Here is a 20,812-nt window from a genome sequence, read left to right as displayed (position 1 = left end):
ATGCACCCAACTTGGAGCCGACAGACGGGTCAGATGGTTAGACAGGCAACGTGTGTGCACGTGTGTGCTGTGATAGCCTGAGGTGTTTGTTGGTCCCTCCAGACCTCATTAGGCCAAATTTTATCTTGGGCCCCGCCCTCTCCCCTTTATCCTAACTATGCGCAGTTAGGCACCATTAATGATGTCATCAGGCAGCTCATTTGAAAGCTCGCCTGCCGCGTCTTCTGCACGCGTCCGATGATTCGGGACACGCTTGATCTTCCTCATCATCTTCATCAAATAGACAAGGTGCACTAAGAGGACCACCGGGACTTCAAAACAACAAAATAAAAGAAGAAAAACTCTACAAATCAGAAAAGCCCTGCGGCCACGCTCTCAGCGCTTTGCCATAAGTCTACATGTGCCCATGCGCGTGCCTGTATTAAATCCACACCTGTAAACAAACAGTAATTATGGTTCGAAACAACAAATTACTGTTACCATTAGAAATGTATAATGCAGTGTTTGAATATGTTTAATTTTATGAGTGTACAATTGTGTATTCGTATTCTCTCATCTCGTTTGAACTGCTTTATCCTCATTGGGGTCGCGGGGGGTGCTAGAGCCTATATCAGCTGACTGAATCGGGGTCCAGCCAATGGGACGGACAACCATTCACGCTCATGTTGACTTGATGCGATTTTGAGCATCCAATCAGCCTATTATGCCTGTTTTTTTTGGAATGTTTGAGGAAACCGGAGTACCCCAAGAAAACCCACGCAGGTGGACTGACCTGGACTTGATCCCAGAGCTTTTTATGTATGTATGTGTGTGTGTGTGTATATATGTATATATATATATATATATATATATATATATATATATATATATATATATATATATATATATATATATATATATATATATGTATGTATGTATGTATGTATGTATGTATGTATGTATGTATGTATGTATGTATGTATGTATGTATGTATGTATGTATGTATGTATGTATGTATGTATGTATGTATGTATGTATGTATGTATGTATGTATGTATGTATGTATGTATGTATGTATGTATGTATGTATGTATGTATGTATGTATGTATGTATGTATGTATGTATGTATGTATGTATGTATGTATGTATGTATGTATGTATGTATGTATGTATGTATGTATGTATGTATGTATGTATGTATGTATGTATGTATGTATGTATGTATGTATGTATGTATGTATGTATGTATGTATGTATGTATGTATGTATGTATGTATGTATGTATGTATGTATGTATGTATGTATGTATGTATGTATGTATGTATGTATGTATGTATGTATGTATGTATGTATGTATGTATGTATGTATGTATGTATGTATGTATGTATGTATGTATGTATGTATGTATGTATGTATGTATGTATGTATGTATGTATGTATGTATGTATGTATGTATGTATATATATATGTATATATATATATATATATATATATATATATATATATATATATATATATATATATATATATATATATATATATATATATATATATATATATATATATATATATATATATATATATATATATATATATATATATATATATATATATATATATATATATATATATATATATATATATATATATATATATATATGTGTGTGTGTGTGTGTGTATATATATATGTGTGTGTATATATATATGTGTGTGTATATATATATGTGTGTGTATATATATATATATATATATATATATATATATATATATATATATATATATATATATATATATATATATATATATATATATATATATATATATATATACACACACACACATATATATATACATATATAGCTCTGGGTTCACATACACACCCACACATGCAAGTCAAACACCCATTTACGCATACATTCGGAGAAAGTGCAAACAACCAGAAAATTCACAGACAAATGCACATATATACGAAATACCAATCCACAAAACTTCAAAACACTGACAAACCAAATCTGCACAAACAAGACAGAACTTAGACACACAATTATTGACACTACAAAATAAACAATGAGATGCCAACAGAACATCCTGTTGAGAGAAAGTGATGTCAGTGTGTGATGGTTTAAGTGTAAACGTACGAACGCACACACAGCTGCATTCCCTGAGCTGTTTAAAAAGTCATTAGTGCTGCAGGCATTTGAATTGATTTCATTTTAATTGGTGGACTTTTAAAGATGCGTTTCAGCCACTTAAAAATTTGACGAGCGTTCGTGTTAATAATCCATGTGCGCTCGTTACAAAGCTCACTTTCGACGCCCTGGCCGATTCACAGGAGACAGCCCCAAACGCCAACCCTCTCGACCTTTTCCCCCAAAATCTCGATCAAAGTGTTTAAATTTCTGAGATAGTTAAACCAACAAAGGCAACTTTCACTTTTTATTTGAAGAGAAAAATGTTTCTAGTTGCGCCAAAGACATGTTTGTGACAATCAACTCTTACGACATATCATTTTAATATCCTTTTTGTTTTTGCAGCGTGAGAGAAGACCGACCCGACCTGAACCCGAAGTAATGATTGACATCTCAGGGTTTCGGGTCCGCGCTCAAGATCTCCCATGTAGTTGTCGCCCACCCCATTAGCCGGTCCGCGAGAAAATAGAAAGAGCTTAACCGGTCCGCGGTGAGAAAAAGGTTGGGGAACGCTGCGTTCAGATATCTTTTATCTTGATCATATATAGAGATTTGGCACGATTATGCCTCAATTCGGCCCCCTTTGTTGGTATTGAAACAAATCTCAGCTGCTCTCCCTCCGAACTCAGAACCACAACACGATGATTCCCTTATCACAAAGACACAAACATAACCACAATGTGGCCACTTTAATGTGTGTTCTGTGTGCCAATATATCTTCACAGTAACAAAAATCCTCATTTTTGATTTGCACATTTGGTGTCTTTCCTTATTAGGCCAACAAACAACATGACCTCACACGAACATACAGACTCACACAGTGAGAGTTCAGTGAGGCAAGAAGCTATTGGCATTGGGGGAATAGAGGGCGCAGACAAGTAATTAGGAACCAGCCTACTGTACCACACACGCACAGTGTAATTAGGTAGGGGCCATGAAGCCTCAATGGTGAACTGAACATGTCTTGAATACCCGCACGGGGATCACTCCAACACCACAACACCAGCTTATACACATTTGTAGTGTGGGAGATGTCAGTGTGAGGGCACATGGAGTATTGCTGGGTTCCAGGCAGTCAGAATACAAAAGGTTATACTTGTTGTCTTCATGTATATGTACAGGATATAAATGTATGTGTGTGTGTATGCGAATCGGAATACGTATGCGTATATGTATGCGTATGCATGCGTATGAGTATGCGCATGCGTATGCGTATGTGTATGCGTATGTGTATGCGTATGTGTATGCGTATGTGTATGCGTATGTGTATGCGTATGTGTATGCGTATGTGTATGCGTATGTGTATGCGTATGTGTATGCGTATGTGTATGCGTATGTGTATGCGTATGTGTATGCGTATGTGTATGCGTATGTGTATGCGTATGTGTATGCGTATGCGTATGTGTATGTGTGTGTATGTGTATGTGTTTGTATATTTACAGCCGGGCAAATAATTCAGTCAACTACCAAGTTTGCAAGTTCTACTTGAAAAGACTAAAGAGGCCTTTAATTGTCAACATGGGTAAACTTCAACGCTGACAGACGAATGTGGAAAAAAAGCCTGAAAATCACATTGATTTTTAAAGAATTAATTTCCAAATTAGAGTGGAAAATAAGTATTTGGTCACCAACAAACAAGAAAGATTTCTGGCTGTCAAAGAGGTCTAGTTTCTTCTAACAAGGTCTAATGAGGTCTCCACTCACCTGTAATAATAGCGTCTGTTTTAACTCATTATCGGTATAAAAGACAGCTGTCCACAACCTCAGTCTGTCACACTCCAAATTCCACTATGGCCAAGACCAAAGAGCTGTCGAGGTACACCAGATATAAAATTGTAGACCTGCACCAGGCTGGGAAGACTCAATCTACAACAGGTAAAACGCTTAGTGCAAAAGAAAATAGAAGGCGCACAAGACCGCTGCTAATCTCCCTCAATCTGGGGCTCCGTTCAAGATCTCAGTCCATGGCGTCAAGGGCTACTATCAGTAACACAATGCACCAACAGGGACTGAAATCCTTCAATGCCAGACATGTCCCCCTGCTGAAGCCAGTACAGATCCAGGCTCGTCTGCAGTTCAGTAGAGAACATTTGGATGATCAAGAAGAGGACTGGAACAAGGAGAAGAATATGCATTGAATCCAAAAGAACACCATATCTACTGTAAGCATGGGGGTGGAAACATCATGCTTTGGGGCAGTTTTTCTGCAAAGGGACCAGGGCGACTGATCTGTCTAAAGGAAAGAACGAATGAGGCTATTTATCAAGAGATTTTGAGTGAAAATCTCCTTTCATCAGCAAGGACAATGAAAATGAGACGTGGCTGGTTCTTTCAGCATGACAATGATCCAAACACACAGCCAGGGCAACGAAGGAGTGGCTTCTTAAGAAAACTTTCAAGGTCCTGGAGTGCCCGAACTAGTCCCCAGATCTCAACCCCATAGAAAATCTGTGGAGGGAGTTGAAAGTCCGTGTTTCCCAGCGATACACCCAAAACATCACTGCTCTAGAGGAGATATGCATGGAAGAATGGGCCAAAATACCAACAACAGTGTGTGAACAGCTTGTGAAGAGTTACAGAAAATGTTTGACATCCGTTATTGCCAACAAAGGGTACATAACAACGTATTGAGATGAACTTTTGGTATTGACCAAATACTTAATTTCAACCATGATTTGATCTATAGTCAGCCTCTGATCTACCACTAATAGGAGCCAGCTTTTCACTGGTACTCACTTTGACACGCTTCTACATTTTCCTTCTAGTATGCAGTATTTTTAGTATCTTGAAAATGCAAACATTTCTGGAATTATATTTGTTTCTGGAAAATATCAGAGTTTCACTATAGTATATATGTAGTATTTAGTAAACTAAGATTAAAGAACTTGCAATTGTTGCTTTCATGTTTCAACTTTGAGCTGTCGCCATCTTGCGCTCACACCTGCTCACGCACATTTTTGTACAGATGGCAACGTGTGACAATGACGAACGCAATGCTGCTCTACATGTGTTAACATCAATCGGCAGCACACCAGCTTGATAGCCTACACACGCACACTGACGAATCAAAATCAAAGGACTGTACTTCTTTTATTCTAGACTGCTCAGAAGTATAAAACAGTATCCGAAGAAGGTTTTCATGTCTTCTTGGAAATATTAGGGTTCTCCAAATTGCATATTTTTCTAAATATGAGCGTGAGTCTGAATCAACTGATTTTTAGGATCTGACATTAACGTTAAGATACATTGAATTACAACCAAGTTATGGCTTTTAAAAACATCAATAGAAAAGACGTGTTTAGCCAGGCCAACCTAAGACAAATCTTACACCTGTCCATCATATCAAATATCATAACAATTGAATGTTGGCTCTGGGAGTTGTTACCAATCTAGTGATTTTGGCACATTGCCAAGAGTACTTTGAACTTTAACTCCCTCATTGAAGCCACACCCGATGATAAAGACACAGTTTTGATAACTTTAGATCTCCCAACTTTTAGGAACAGACTAATTATGAGATTGATCAGAAAAAAACTCATTGGGACGAGTTTGTTCAAAAGTGGAGCCTGGAAATGGCCAGAAATCTTTAATTTTCTTTTCTAAGTTCAATTCATGATGTTTGACTTTGTGTTGGGTTTAGGGTATGGCTACAAGTGACTTTTTTGTGCAGTCTGGTACAAAATAAAGAGCCAGTAAATTTCATAGCTCTATGTTGAAAAAAACAGAAGAGGAGAGGCTATTTAGGATTTTCAGAAAGACGATTTGCTATAGCTAATAATTTCATCTTTAGAAGAACAATAGGGCTTTTGCCTGAAGGAATAATATAGGTGCATATTCAATGAGTTTGAATGTTTTCTTTCTATACCGATCTATATGTATCCAAAAAGGGAGCAATACCATTAAGTGGGGTGCGCAAAATGATGCTTTAAACACTGTCATATCTGTATTTAAGTAATGAATTCATTCTAGAAGTTGTTGCCTAAGTACAGATGTATCAAAGACATTTTCCAATCTGGTGGAATTTCGATTGACAGCTGAAGAAAGATAGGTATGCACGCACATAAACACAAAACTTAAAATTATATTATGCACGATCAGAAAACTCAACGAACAACTCTGTGACAAACGAGGGTTGCAACATGGATCAGGAACTGAATGCTGACAGGAGGTGCTCTGCCGTGGCCCAGATAAAAGATGAAAAAGTGCCCAGAAAGGTTACTTTTGGTCAGACAGTTACAATCATACAGCGCCAGTGGCAACTAGCCCGTTTGCTGCTTAAAGCACCACTGTCTCGCTGGCACAAATCATGACTGTTGCTGCCGCTCGGCAAACTCTAATGTCTAAATCTACAGCACGCCAACCTGGCTTCATGGCGACACATATCCTTTCTAGCCAAGGGGAGGCCAGTAAGACGTTGGGAGAAAAGCACCTCTAACACAATTTAAAAAGGAAAAAATATATTTTTCGTATCTTGGAACTAATGGTTTCCCATCAAGGCTTTTTCTAACCTGGATATGTTGCATGTAGAAGCATTCCTAGGTAGAGTTGCCTAGGTAGAGTTGTATCACTTGAACAAATTTATATGGAAAATAGCCCAATGTGATGAATTGACATATCTTAGTTGTAATTTCCTTTTTTTTGTGTCGCTGGACATTTTTTGGGGCTGTCAAAATAGATTGGATGCTCTTTAAATGCATTACTTTTGTCCACCATCCAACTTTTTTTTTTTAAATCTATTAGGTTAGTCTATTTTTGGTAATCAAAAACCAAACTGACCCCAGAAAGACTGGGCGTCAACATTCAGTATATGGACATCACATTTTGGGTCATCTGAGAACCATAAATATATGAGATGTCTTCATATTTGGAATACAAGGCACAGTGGGTGAGTGGTTAATCCACCAGCCTCTGAGTTCAATCCCAGTTTTGCACCATTGCAGTGATTGTGTTTAAAAAATGATCTTAATCATGTTATGTCATGCATTTAATGCTGTATTACTACATTGATATTTCCTTTGTCATGTAACCTGAATATATGGCTCTCATTAATCTGGGAGCCCAGAGTTCCTTACCATGGGGAATGCTGGTATGGTCTCTCCAAAAAAGAACCTGCCTTTTCCTGGATGTTTCTATATACGTAGTTAAACCTGACTTCTACGCTAAAGTTTGCATCTTTCAATATGGAGTTTGCATGTTCTCCCCGGTTTTCTCTGGGTACTCCAGTTTCCTCCCACATCCCAAAAACATGAAGGGAAGGCTGGTTAAACTCTAAATCTCCCCTAAGTATGAGAGTGAGCGTGAATGGTTGTCCGTCTCATTGTGCCCTGCGATTGGTTGGCTACCGATTCAGGGTGCCCCCAGCCTAGTCCCTAAAGTTGTCCAGGATAAATGGTTCAGAAAATGAATGAATGAATGATTGAAGACATCCACGCACACACCCAAACACCTGTTAACACGTGAAATGATAAACGAACAAAACGTGTCCTGGAAAGCCGCTTGAAAATCACATCCAATCTGTTCCATCTCCTAAATAAAAAACAGCAACAATATAACTCCCAGTGCGTATGAGTGTGTGTTTGTGTGTGTGTGTGATAAGCTATCTGGTACAGTAGAACTATGATGTATGATGCTCATCTTGCGGCTCAGACACAGCTCTTATGGGAAAATGTACACAAACACACACATTCCACACAAGTGATGTGGAGTTGATAGCGCAATAAAGCCATGGAACAACTGACAACTACACAATATAATCCATTGTGTGTGTTGTTGAAGGCTAAAAAGTCCAAAAGAAAAAAGGAAGTTGGAACTTTATGTGCACTTTTGACAGCATCGCAATTATCTTGTGTCCTCTTCAAGAATAAGACGTGTTTATTGACTTCAAATCTGTGTGTTTGTGTGTTTCAGTGACGGGAAATGATGCAATAATGTCAAAAAAGTGTGAAATTAATTTTATTAGTCTTTTATGTAAATGTTAATGGATTATGATTTTTGCTCTCTGGAGGGACAATTTGTTTTCTGTTGTGAGAAAAGAGTGTTTTGAAGAACATCAAAGATCGTTTTTGTTTGCATGGTTTCATTAGGAAAGAGAGTAAAGAGAAATAATTACGTATGGTAACTCATGAAGGGCATCCCAATGGAAATAAACTTGTTAAAGATTTGGGGAAAAAATAATTGTAATAAATTATGGGTAATGATGGAGAAAAATCTCAATAAAGGCCAAAAGTAAGCAATCTAAACATTGTCAGACAATTTTAAATGTGTACTCTTTGTACTCTTCAAGACAATTAAATGTGAGTTCATCAGATTGTCACATCTACCCGTTACATAGTTTCAGAAAGTGAAGCCCCACCCACATGTACGAAACCTCACAACACAAGATGTGAAGTCAAAATTGTATTTTTTTTTGTTAATTCCGTGTATCTTCGTGCAGTTCTGCATATTTCGCAAAAGTATATGTGACTCGTCGAGTACTTAGCGTGTGGGCCTTACAGTTCGGAGAATGAGGGTTCAATCACAGGTTCCGACCTATCCCAGCTCACTATGAGTACAGGGTGGGGAACACCCTTTATTGGTGGCCAGCCAATCGCAGGGCACGGGGTGACAAACAATCATCCACGCGCAAACTCATACTCGTAAAGGGCAATTTAGTGGTCACCAAGCCAACTATGCATGATTTAGGGATGTGGGAGGAAACAAGAGCACCTAGAGAAAACCCACACAAGCCCAGGGAGAACATGCAAACTCCACACAGCAAGGACCAACCTGGGATAGAACCCTCGACCCTAGAACTGTGAATCAGAATCACTAACCACTCGGTCACCGGGCCATCCTGAGAGAATGAATGTTTTATTTTATTTCGTGAGTGTTATTAGCAAATGGGCTAACCCACGAACCTGCATCTTCACAGTCCAGCGAACACGCCCCCCTCTCCATTGCCGCTGCTTCCGCCTCCTGCCAGTTGATCTGTGATTCATTCATTTTTGTGTCCTCCAACTCTCCTGCTCGCTCTCACAAAGACATTAAACGCATTCCTTTGTGCTCACGCGAGTGGAGCGCAGGTGAAGAGTGTTTAAAGCAGCCATGGTGGGCCAAGGTCGTCGCCAAGGTCAGCGGAGTGAAGTGATGAAGTGACGTTTTGCTTCACTTTCACTCGGCCTCAAATGTGATGAGCTCACTAAGTATGATGATGGTAGAGGAAGGGAGCTGATGTTTGAACCTTGTTTACAGTGGGGCAGTCACTTGTCAAGGTCACCTTGAATGCATAGCTTGGGAAGGCATGCTCTTGAATGTTCGAGATGCTCACTCAGTTTCATCTTCAAGCGTAGATTTAGCGCTGCTATCTTTGCTATCTAAGTTATTTTTGTTTCCCAACAAAAATATCATTTCATATTCATTTTCTACTAATTGTTTTCATTGATTTATTGCTGGCGGGGGGTTTTCACGTCTACCTCAGTTCTAGAGTCAAGGTTTCTATCCCAAGTCGGCCCTTACTGTGTGGAGTTTGCATGTTCATTGTTCACCCCAGGCTTGCATGGGTTATCTCCGAGTACTACGGTTTCCTACCACATTCTAAAAACATGCATGACTATCTGGTTGAACAGTCTAAATTGCTCCTAGGTATGAGTGTGAATGTTTGTCCATCTCCTTGTGCCCTGCGAGTAAAAAAAACGAATGAATGAGTTATTGCAGAGTTTGCATGTTCTCCACGGTGTGGGTTTCCTCCGGGTACTCCGGTTAAGTCCCACATTCTAAAGACATGCATGGTAGGATGATTGGACATTCTAAATTGCCCCAAGGTATGAGTGTGAGAGTGAATGGCTGTCTGTCTCCTCGTGCCCCGTGATTGGTTGGCCGCCGATTCAGGGTGTCCCCCGCCTCTGGCTCGGAGTCAGCTGGGATCGGCTCCAGCACCCCCTGCGACCCTAATCAGGATAAAGTGGTTCCGAAAATGAGATAAATGAAATCAGATGAGTTATTGCAATTATTTATGGTTGGCGATGAGGTTTTGTTCTTTATATATTAGTATGAAAACCTAAAAAAACACAATTATTTAATATCAATAATTGACTTAAATGCTCAGTTGGTATTTTCATTCAATTTCCTTCAATTTGATAATTGAATTATTTTTATTAGGTTACTCTACACAACAAATGAAAATTAAATTCATTCATTCATCTTCCATACCACACATCCTCATAATGGATGCGGGGGTTGCTGTCAGCTGTAGTGCACACAAAGAGACAAACGACCAAACGCACTTACAATCATCCGCTACCAGTGGGAATTGAGCCCATGCCGACCCGCATCAAAGTCAGGTGAGTAAACCTCTATGAGGCGGCCCGGCGGCTTAGGTGGTAAGCAAATCGCCCTCATAAATCTGGTGTCCAGGGTTCAAATCCAGGTCGTGTCGATCTGTGTGGAGTTTGCATGTTCTCTCCGGGCCTGCGTGGGTTTTCTCCGGGTACTCCGGTTTCCTCCAACATTCCAAAGACATGGATTGTATGCTCTTTGGACAGTCTACATTGCCCTTAGATATGAGTGTGAGTGTGACTAGTTGCCCAACTGCTTGTACCCTGCGATGGACTGGCTACCGATTCAAAGTTCCCCCTGCCAGGTGCCGGTAGTTAGCTGGAATAGGCTATGGGCACTCCTGGCGACCCTTCTGGGGATAACGGGTTCAGAAACTCAATGTTATTAAAATGTCTGAATAATTACGACAAACACAATTTTCATTAAGTGTTGATCATTTTGAAAAAAACTTTAAACAATGGAACTCTCTGTTTTCCCAAATTGTTTGTTAAACATTAATGCAAAAATCACCATGACGACAGTTCAATTACTTGTAATTTAACGATAGAATTGAATTGATTCATTGTCCGGACATCTTATCCTCACACGGCATGTGGGGGGTGCTGGAGGCTATCCCAGGTGGTACAAGTACTACTTGTACTGTGTTGATTGCCAGTAAATCGCAGGGCACAAGGAGACAGACAACCATATACGCTCACACTCATACCTAGGAGCAATTTAGAGTGAGAATTGTATTCTTATAACAATTATCATAACGAGATGTGTTTATTCTAAAAAGGGCACAAATTTATTTTCAAAAAAAAGTACGATGAAAAAGTAAAGTGGCGTCCCGTTTAGCACGCGCTCTTAACAAGACAAAGCGGCAACGTCACATCACTTTTCAAAGCGATCTCGTGTCGTCCTTAATTAGCCCCGTCGTCTTTCACAAACAACAGTGACTATTCTCTGCCATTACCACAAGTTGCAGTGTAACAACGCCCCCCGAGGGGCTTTTGTCCGCCCGACAAAATAAAAGCACTAACGGGCTTTCCGTAATTGTTTCCATGGCGATTATGCTCACGACGAGAAGGAAAAAAACGCGGCCAAAAAAAAAAGAAGAAGAGGACGCGTGGTCGGGCGCCCAAAGCAATTTCCTGGTGTAAATGTAGTTACGCAAAGCCTGCAGGCATCATCAGCATTTGCTAATTACTTTTATAATTACGACGCGTATTTGCTAGTGTCGCCAGACGGGACGGGACGAGTGACTCATCCCTACGCCCAAATCGGTTCCTTGTTATTTGGTGAGCGGCTTGTTCTATCCATGAATGCTCCACCACTGTGCGGGTTATAGCTGTGATGGAATATTTTTTCAGTGTGGACTAATCGCTGAATACTTTTTAGTTGAGTCGACTTATAAATCATATTCATTCATTGACTGAACTGCTTTATCCTCAACTAGGGTCATGGGGGTGCTGCAGCCTATCCCAGCTGACTTTGGGCACGACGTGGGAGACACCCTGAATTGGTGGACAGCCAATCACGGGCTACAAGGAGACAAATAACCACTCACGCTCACCTTCATACATAGGGGCAATTTAGATTGTCCAATCAGTTTACCATGCATGTTTTTGGAATGTGGGAGGAAACCGGAGTACCCAGAGAAAACCCACGCAGGCCCAAAGAAAAGATGCAAACTCCAAGCAGGGCCCCAAGAATGTTAAGCAGGTGCGCTAACTACTCAGCCGCCCCCGGAAGAATCATATTTACTGATTAAATACTAACGAGGGTGGGTGGCACGAATGGTTAGCACACCGGCATCACAGCTCTGGGGTCCTGGGTTCAAATACAGGTCATTTCCACATGTGTGCAGACTTGAGTAACTGCCACAACCCTTGCAAGGATGTGTAGTATGAATAATGTTAAAAGTGTAGAATTGATTTCCAAAGCAAAAACAGGATTGCAAATATCTAATTTAGATTTTTTACAGAGGTAATGCGTTTGCCTTCATTTGAGCACTACAGAAATCAGAGAATACATATATTTTCCTTTTGTCCTTTTCTCTTATCATAATACCTATCTAAATGTAAGCTAACAAGCCTCATTCTACGTGACAGCAATTACCTGAAATTTAATAACCTTTTCCATTTCATATAGCACACAAACTGCACGTTTGATGCCTGTATTCAACACTTGAATGATCTTGAACACAAAAATATTGACCGACATTCAGAATAGGTTTCACAGAGGTAAAAATATTAAAAGAAAAAAAAGATAATTGTGGCCAAAAAATGTTGAACTCCTTTTATGTTTAAATTTTTACTGTTAATTAAGTCATTCACTTCTTTGATTGCCATTCATGGCATCCAATGAGTTACTAATTTATGAAAACACATAAATGGGTTAAAACGGGTTGATGTTTTTCCTTAGTTTTATTGTTAGTGTTAATAAAATTAAAGTTTCTGCGTGGGCAAATAAAAAAATGTGCTTTTATTGAATCAGTTAATGAGTTAACTGGTTTTTGAGAGGCCCTTTGGGATCTTTTTAATGATTTAGGGATTTTTAATTAAATTACTTTGAGTACATGTCGATAAGTCGATTATTCTTGGACACCTCTGTGTGTGATCTCGGCCAGTCTACACTGGTGGCCACTGACTTTCCCTAAAATTGTGCTGCAGGGGAATAATGGTGGATGCCATAGCAAGATGAGAGTGAGACGAAACAAAGATGAAAATTTTGCTGCAGCCACAGCAGTAATTGAGTGTCTGTTGTCATTTCTCTTTTGTGCTCCTCATCCGCGGCTTGCTTGTGCGGCATCGTTTAGACTGGATGGGACACAGCTTGACTTTATGTAAAGCGCTTGCCTGGTTGCCTACTTGCAAAATAACACTCACATCAATTACAGTTGGCATGTAGGAGGAAAAAAATGGGATACCTGACACTGTAAGTAAGAACAGAAAACACAAAAGCATATATGTATGGAAAGCAAGCACACATTCTTAAACATCAACTTAAACGGGAGATGATATATGTAGTGATTCATTCACTGCTTATCCTCACAAGGGTTGCGAGGGGTGCTGACTTCGGGCAGGAGGCAGGGGACACCCTGAATCGGTGGCTAACCGATTGTTGGGCACGAGGAGACAGACTACCAATCACTCAGTGTGTTCAACATGCAAACTCCACGTATATATAATAATAATATATATATATATATATATATATATATATATATATATATATATATATATATATATATATATATATATATATATATATATATATATATATATATATATATATATATATATATATATATATATATATATATATATATATATATATATATATATATATATATATATATATATATATATATATAATATATATATATATATATATATATATATATATATATATATATATATATATATATATATATATATATATATATATATATATATATATATATATATATATATATATATATATATATATATATATATATATATATATATATATATATATGTATAAATATATCTTCATTGTTATTTTTAAGGCAGTTTCTTTAATAAAACCAATTATTTACTGTTATATTACACTAAGACTGAATATTATGGAACTAAATTTCCAAGGAGAAAGCCCTGGTTACGAATTTATTATTACAAATATAATCACTTTCTGTCATCAAAGACAGAAATCAGAAAATACATTTTTCTTATAATATTCTATAATTTTTCATTGAAAACGCATCAATACATTGAAATAAAATTAGAAATGAGAATATAATTGTGTGCGGGGGAAACTAAATATTTCTGTTAAATTTTACAAACTATTTTCTTTAAAAAGTACAGAAAATATATTATACAATATATTATACAAACAATCAAGTATAAATGAGTTGTCAATAATAATAGAATCAATAAATTGACCATCAGATGATTATTCCTTGTAGTTAAAGCAAAAACAAACACACTGGAAGCAAAATTGTGTTCACTTCCTCCAAACAATAAAAAAATAACCCTAAATGTGTGGATATAAAAGTAACCTAGTCACCAGCACACATACAAATTAACAGATTCACATTTCCATTCAGCTAAATGTTTCACAATTCCACTGCATTGTAAAATATTGATAAATAATTAATCGGAACATAAACACAAATACACTACTCACACATGAAGAAAAAACAATGACAAAATGTACTGAGAAAAAATGCAAATAAAAGAAATCTGCCCACACAAACAAAAGGCAAAATTTTAATGTTTAATATTCACCCATTGACTGCCAGAAAAAGTGACCAAGAAAATATGATATAGTGCAATCTAATGATATAAATGAAACTGTGCTGTGTGTGTTTGTGTTGATTGTATGGTGTCTGGTGAAGTGTGGCATTTTAGTGTCTGCTGCTCTCTGCATGCATAATGAAATAGCAGGTGTCGGAGCGGGTCACATGCACACACACACACCGACTCAACGGAGTTAAAAACCACTCACACATTCCTCCACATTGCAATGAATTCCCACATAAAACACACGGAGCGGCCTTCAGTCTGGCACAGACGCGCACAGACGCACACAAGAGTGTGAGGATGCTGCAAAGGTCAGGGTTGTTTGTGTGGCACAGCAGATGTGGAGAATGTGTGACAGCAAGTCAAAAGCTGCAACACTAAACTGCAGAAGAGCAACTGATGGGTCAATTAACGCAAAGGGCAATGTGGAAGAAGGGAAGGGGGGGAGAAAATATGGAGCTTGAGCTCATATTGCTCACTGCAGACAGATCCACAAGTCTGTACTTGTACTTTGGAAAGTTTGGTAATGGCAAAGTGAAAGGAGTAATGAGTGTGACATTAGTGGATTGGTGAAGCACCATCGATTCAAATCCAAGGAAATCCAAATCATCGATTAAAATTATTTACCGTTGATACTATGCTGTTTTGGTAGGTTTATATTGAAACACTTGGAATGTTTCAGCAATTATATTATCCAAAATGATAAATGTCTCCTGAATTGTTCAATGATTTTGCTGAAATGAAGTGCTTTTATAAAGTTCATTTTCTATTCCACTTATACTCAGAAGGGTCGTGGAGAATGCCGGAGCCTATTCTATCAACGCGGGGGGGGGGGGGGGGGGGGGGGGGGGGCCTGAATTTGTGGGCAGCCAATCGCAGGGCACAAGAAGACGTACAACCGCCCAAGCACACACCTAGGGCAAATTTAGACTGTTCAACGAACCTACTATGCATGGTTTTGGGGTGTGGGAGGAAACCGGAGTACCCGGAGAAAACTCACAAAATCTCAGAGAGACAGTGGAAACATCACACAGGAAGATCACAAACTTGAAGGTACTCAGACGCTTGGTCGCCGGACGTTTGGTCGTCGGACGTTTGGTCGCCGGACGTTTGATCGCCCGGACGTTTGGTCGCCGTTCTTTTGGTCGCCATTCAAATGGTGACAGAGAGTAAGTACTGTGTGTTGCTTTTAAGGCACTCAACGGCAAAAAAAACTGACTGAAACAGTGCGATGGAACCCAGCATGTTGCACGACAAACTTGTACATGTTTCAATGCTTTGATTGAAATTAACGCTAGTACACATTACATTAATAATGCACAACTCATGTTGCTTTTTCTTAAACATACGCTAGCATTAGCATGCATGCTAGCCTACGTTTCATACTAGCACTTCCATATGTTACGCCAATTGAGCTGGACCACCTTGTGCATGGGCTAAATACAGAAATTGCACTTGCAACTGAGACAGCACCCTTAAAGTCGGTGCAACCTATAGGCATAAAATATGGTATATTTCTGAGCGTGTTTGCAAAAGATGGTGGTTAAAGTCCTCATACAACTGTGAAAAACTGGTCATGCACTCACTTTCGTTCATACTTACCCACGCACACACACAGGTGTTTGGGTTAGTTTCATTAAAATGCATGCAGCTCTTCAAAGTGCTGACAACAATGACGCCATCTGCTCTGGCGAGGCGACCGTATGTGCCGTCTTCCTTTGGAGATCTTACCATGCACACACATTTTCCTATGGACGCATACACCCCGGCTGCCGCCGTTGTTGGTTTCAAACGTAATGCACGCAGCAATCCTTCGCTGCTAGCCTCTCTCACTCAAAATTGATTGGAAGTCAACTGCCGTCAGTGGTACTGAAACATGACTGACTTACGAGTTCAAATTCCCTTCATGAACAAGCATGTGAGTCTACTCATACAATACATCAATTTTACACATTGATGAAGTAATATGTACTAAATCCGTATCTCTGCTTAGCATATAGAGCCAGAGAATTTGGACATTGATATTTGATCACACTTGACTTGTGTCTGAGGGTCACGTTCACCTTAAATATTGGCTAAACAAAATAAAACAAAAATCAACTGTGCAATTTATTAAAACCACATATAAGTGCATTGAAGAAACTAAAACATTCATTCATCTTCTATGCTGCTTATACTCACAAGGGTTGTGGGAATGTGTTGTAGACTAACTAAGGGCAGTAGGCAGGGTACTCCCTGAATTGGTTGCCAACCAATCAGAGTGCACAATGCAATAAACTATTTAACCACAAACCTACTGTTTTGGGAACCTCCACACAAGAAGCCCAGTGCCCTGACGTAAAGCCTTGAATTAAAAACTCTGAGACAGTGAAACCTTATGGACAGGCTAACCAATCCGTATCAACACTTAAAACTGGAAAACATCTCTCTGGCTTCCCATTGGTTAAGAGGACATAATGCCAAGTATTTGCTTTTGACCCTCATTCAACATGTAGTTCTAACACCTTGTTTTGTGAGTTTTTCCAAGTGTGCCGAATGCAATTTTATTCTTTGTGTTTCATCAGAGACCCCAATGAAGTTATTCTCTATGCGAGTAAAAATAAGCGGGCACAAGTCCTGCTGTTGCCCAGTTTTATGACATATGCCTTGCGGACTTCTGCAAAGTCATCAAAAGCAATCATCTTTGGGTCATAATTTCACCAAACATAACATAATTTAAAGTTGGGTGTAAGTTTTGTTTTCTCAGCTGTCAAACATTCGACTCCTACATTACTTTGCATTTATCGGCTTAATAAATAATTTCTTAATTTTTTTTACTCTTTTGCACGTATTTAATACAAAATTTGTATAATATTTCTATTGATTACATTAGAATGGATTAGGACATTTACATGTAGATTGCAACTTTACTAGTGATAAAACCACATCTGCAATGGATTAAATTTGTAAATTGAGGTACCCTTAAATATATAATTAATCTGATGTGACTTTCTTCCATGACTATTATTGACAAGCACTATTAAATGTGTTGTACCTTTGACTGAGGTATTCGGTGGCGGTCCCTCCATACGCAGGTTCCACGGGGGATCCCCCTGGTTGGCAAAGTCCCTCATCTTCAGGTAACTGATGGTGAGGCGGATGATTGACGCTTTGTCCAGCTGACTGGTAATGGCACCTGGCAGGGGGAGCATTTTGGCTAGCTCGTAGAACTCAAAATTCTCCTTCCCTCGCCGCGACCTCGCTGCATCACGAGATTTCTCCTTGCGTAGAGCCTGAAGCCTGCAAAGAATCATTGCACAGGAACACACAAATGAACTGCCACCCTGTTAACATGTCATGGAAAATCACATTGGGGTAATAATAGTTAGCCCCGATCGATATACAGTACAAGTAAAGTAGCCCACAATTGTTATACTCTGTGAAGAGTATAAATAATATTACAGTAACTTACAAAATAGTTGGAGTCTGTTTTGAAATAATTCCAAATTTTATTGCCTCCCATTGTCCAAAATAAACAAACAACAAGCATGGTTAATTTATGGTTAACAAACTCTTGACTCCATTTTTTTCTTCGTTTTTAACTATAAATATGTAGCTTTAAATTATTTTATTGTAATTTTGGTTCACATCAAGTTAAGTATGGACAATTCTTAAAAAAAAAAACACCTTGGAATGCATCACAAGAAATGAAGTTGGATATGTGATACTTCAATGTGTTTGTTTCCACCTTAAATAAATACATTTTATGACATTTGGATGAAAAAAATGTCATCCAAATGATTGATTTGGCATCAAATGTTTCATTCTTTCGTTTTCTGTAACGTTCATCCTCACAAGGGTCACAGGAGTGCAATCATATATGGGCACTGAGCGGGGGACATCCCCAAATTGGTTGCCAGCCAATCGCAAGGAACAAGGAGACAAACAACCATTTACACTCACACTCATACTCTGAAGCAATTTTATAGTCTTCAACCAGCCTGCATTTATTTATGATGTGGGACAAAACTGGAGTACCTGGATAAAACCCACACAAACCCGAAGAGAACATGCAAACTCCACACAGATGGGCCTGAAGTCCCTGGAGATCTAACAATTGGTCTCAGAATTATAAGAGGGAAATGTGCTAAACGGTCATTAAATTAGTCAACAAATATTTTGTATTCATCAAAATAATAATGGCTTATTTGCTGTTTAACGTATCTTGATTGAATGATGGCAGCTTCTCACAGTTCAACTGGATTGTCACTGTCAATAGAGGCCAATAAAGTGCTATCTTTCCATATTCAACAAAATAAAACTAAAAGAATGGGTCTTTTTCTGTCCCACTATGTACACATTTGTGCATTTTTCCCTGTGTGTAGGGTGTATGCATTAAAACCACAAGCTGAAAGTACATCGTAAAGTTCGGCCTGCTAACTTGATGGCGTTTTAAAGAGCTTGACACAGGTGTGTATGTGGGCAATGTCTGAGCATGCCCGCGCATCGTTAAGTTCAGTGAGGTGTGTCGCAGTTGTCAGCCAGGAAGTAAGATGTGTGTTTTGGCGCGTGTGCGCAGGCAGCCAACATGTGGAGAAGGTCGGCCGCCACCATCAAGGTTTAACTTCCTGGTCAATTGGAGGGCAAACGGCCTGTTTGTCATGTGTGAGGGAGGACAGGTCACCAGGCAGATTTACCAGCACATAGAAGCCGGAGCAGCAGGTTGAATGGAAAGTTAGAAAGTTCATCACTTCTGGTGCTACATTCAATGATGATTGTTAGATTTTTTAAAAATAAAATAATGAATAAATAAATGAAAAACTAGAGTAGGTGTTTTACTCTGAACACACCTCTTAACAAGTTAACTCATTGGCTTCCAATGACTGGGATAGAAGTCCATTTCATTTGAAATGTGCGGTTCGAAATGTTTCTAATGTCTCTTTACAGCTTCCTTGTGTGTCCACCTTGGCCTTCAGGGGGCAGTAGAAGACAGAAAGATGCTTATTCTGTTAATTGAGCTTCCTCAACACCTCTCACCTCATCTGTACCACACTAATATTAGTCATTCCTCACAGAGGATAAAGAATATATGACTGAGTCTTAAAATGTGTTACGTCAAATGTGTGACTTAATGTGTTCAATTCGAAGGGTACAGGTGCAGCAAAATTGATGCTTCTTAGCATTTACATTAAGCAAGCAGACTGTGAGGCTAAGCTAAATTTAGTCACTCTTATCTAAATACATCAATGACCTGTCTTTGTAGATAACAGATTCACACTGCCCATTTAAATTAATCATGATTTTTAACTCATTGGCTGCTATAAACGAAGAGAGATGTCCACTTCATTTTGACTGAGTTTACCTCGCAGCTTCACTATATCACTGATTTAAAAAATAAGTTATTAAAAATGTCAAATCTACACTGAAACTCTAAACAGTAAGACAGATGAAAACTGGCAGAGGTCAGCGCAGTGTTTCATCCCTTAGCGCCGAAGAAGAAATCAACAATAAAAGGAGGAATGGGTGCCCCAAATATCATAGAATACAGTGCCTAGATGCATTCGTCTTGCCATTTTCTCTTTCGTTGCGAATGAATTTTGCCCATTTTCTTTTTAATGTTAATGGGCTGATGCATGAGTGTTGGGGTGATCTGTTTGCTTTTAAATGAAGGCAACATAGTAAGCATAATCGACCGGAGGCGGTCGATCAGGTTTTTTATTTTATTTTTGTGACTTTTTTGTGAGAAAATCGCGTAAAATTACGTAGAAAAATATTTTTGTAACTATTTTTTTGTAAATCTGCAATACTAACAATATATTTTTGCACTCCCGTGATTGAGTAAGAGTCCAAATTCCTAAAAATAACCATAAACCACTAAAAATGAATCAATTGAAAGAACCATTTATGAATTTTACGGCGTGCAGACGGGCGCAGACACTTACAGAATCCCAGCAATGTAAGAGTTCTGTTGATCGTCGATGCGATACCGTAGTGACGCAGCAGGGGCTGCGGACAATCTCGCGACATTCGTCATCTAGTGACGTCATCTACTGACCAGCCAATCATGAATTTTACGACGAG

The 20,812-nt window shown here is 38.8% G+C and overlaps 1 protein-coding gene across 2 annotated transcripts in view; it reads right to left on the bottom strand.

Annotated features, from left to right (window-relative positions):
• Positions 1-20,812, bottom strand: part of npas3 (neuronal PAS domain protein 3) — a 136,482-nt gene that overhangs the window by 54,144 nt on the left and 61,526 nt on the right. For both annotated transcript variants that reach the window (XM_077731608.1, XM_077731610.1), the window contains exon 3: positions 17,787-18,031. In XM_077731608.1, the coding sequence (XP_077587734.1) occupies positions 17,787-18,031 (245 nt within the window). The remainder of the gene's footprint in view (positions 1-17,786; positions 18,032-20,812) is intronic.

Source organism: Stigmatopora nigra, chromosome 13, assembly GCF_051989575.1.
Source record: "Stigmatopora nigra isolate UIUO_SnigA chromosome 13, RoL_Snig_1.1, whole genome shotgun sequence".
NCBI classification, from domain to species: Eukaryota; Metazoa; Chordata; class Actinopteri; order Syngnathiformes; family Syngnathidae; genus Stigmatopora; species Stigmatopora nigra.
This window is presented reverse-complemented; position numbering and strand designations above follow the sequence as displayed.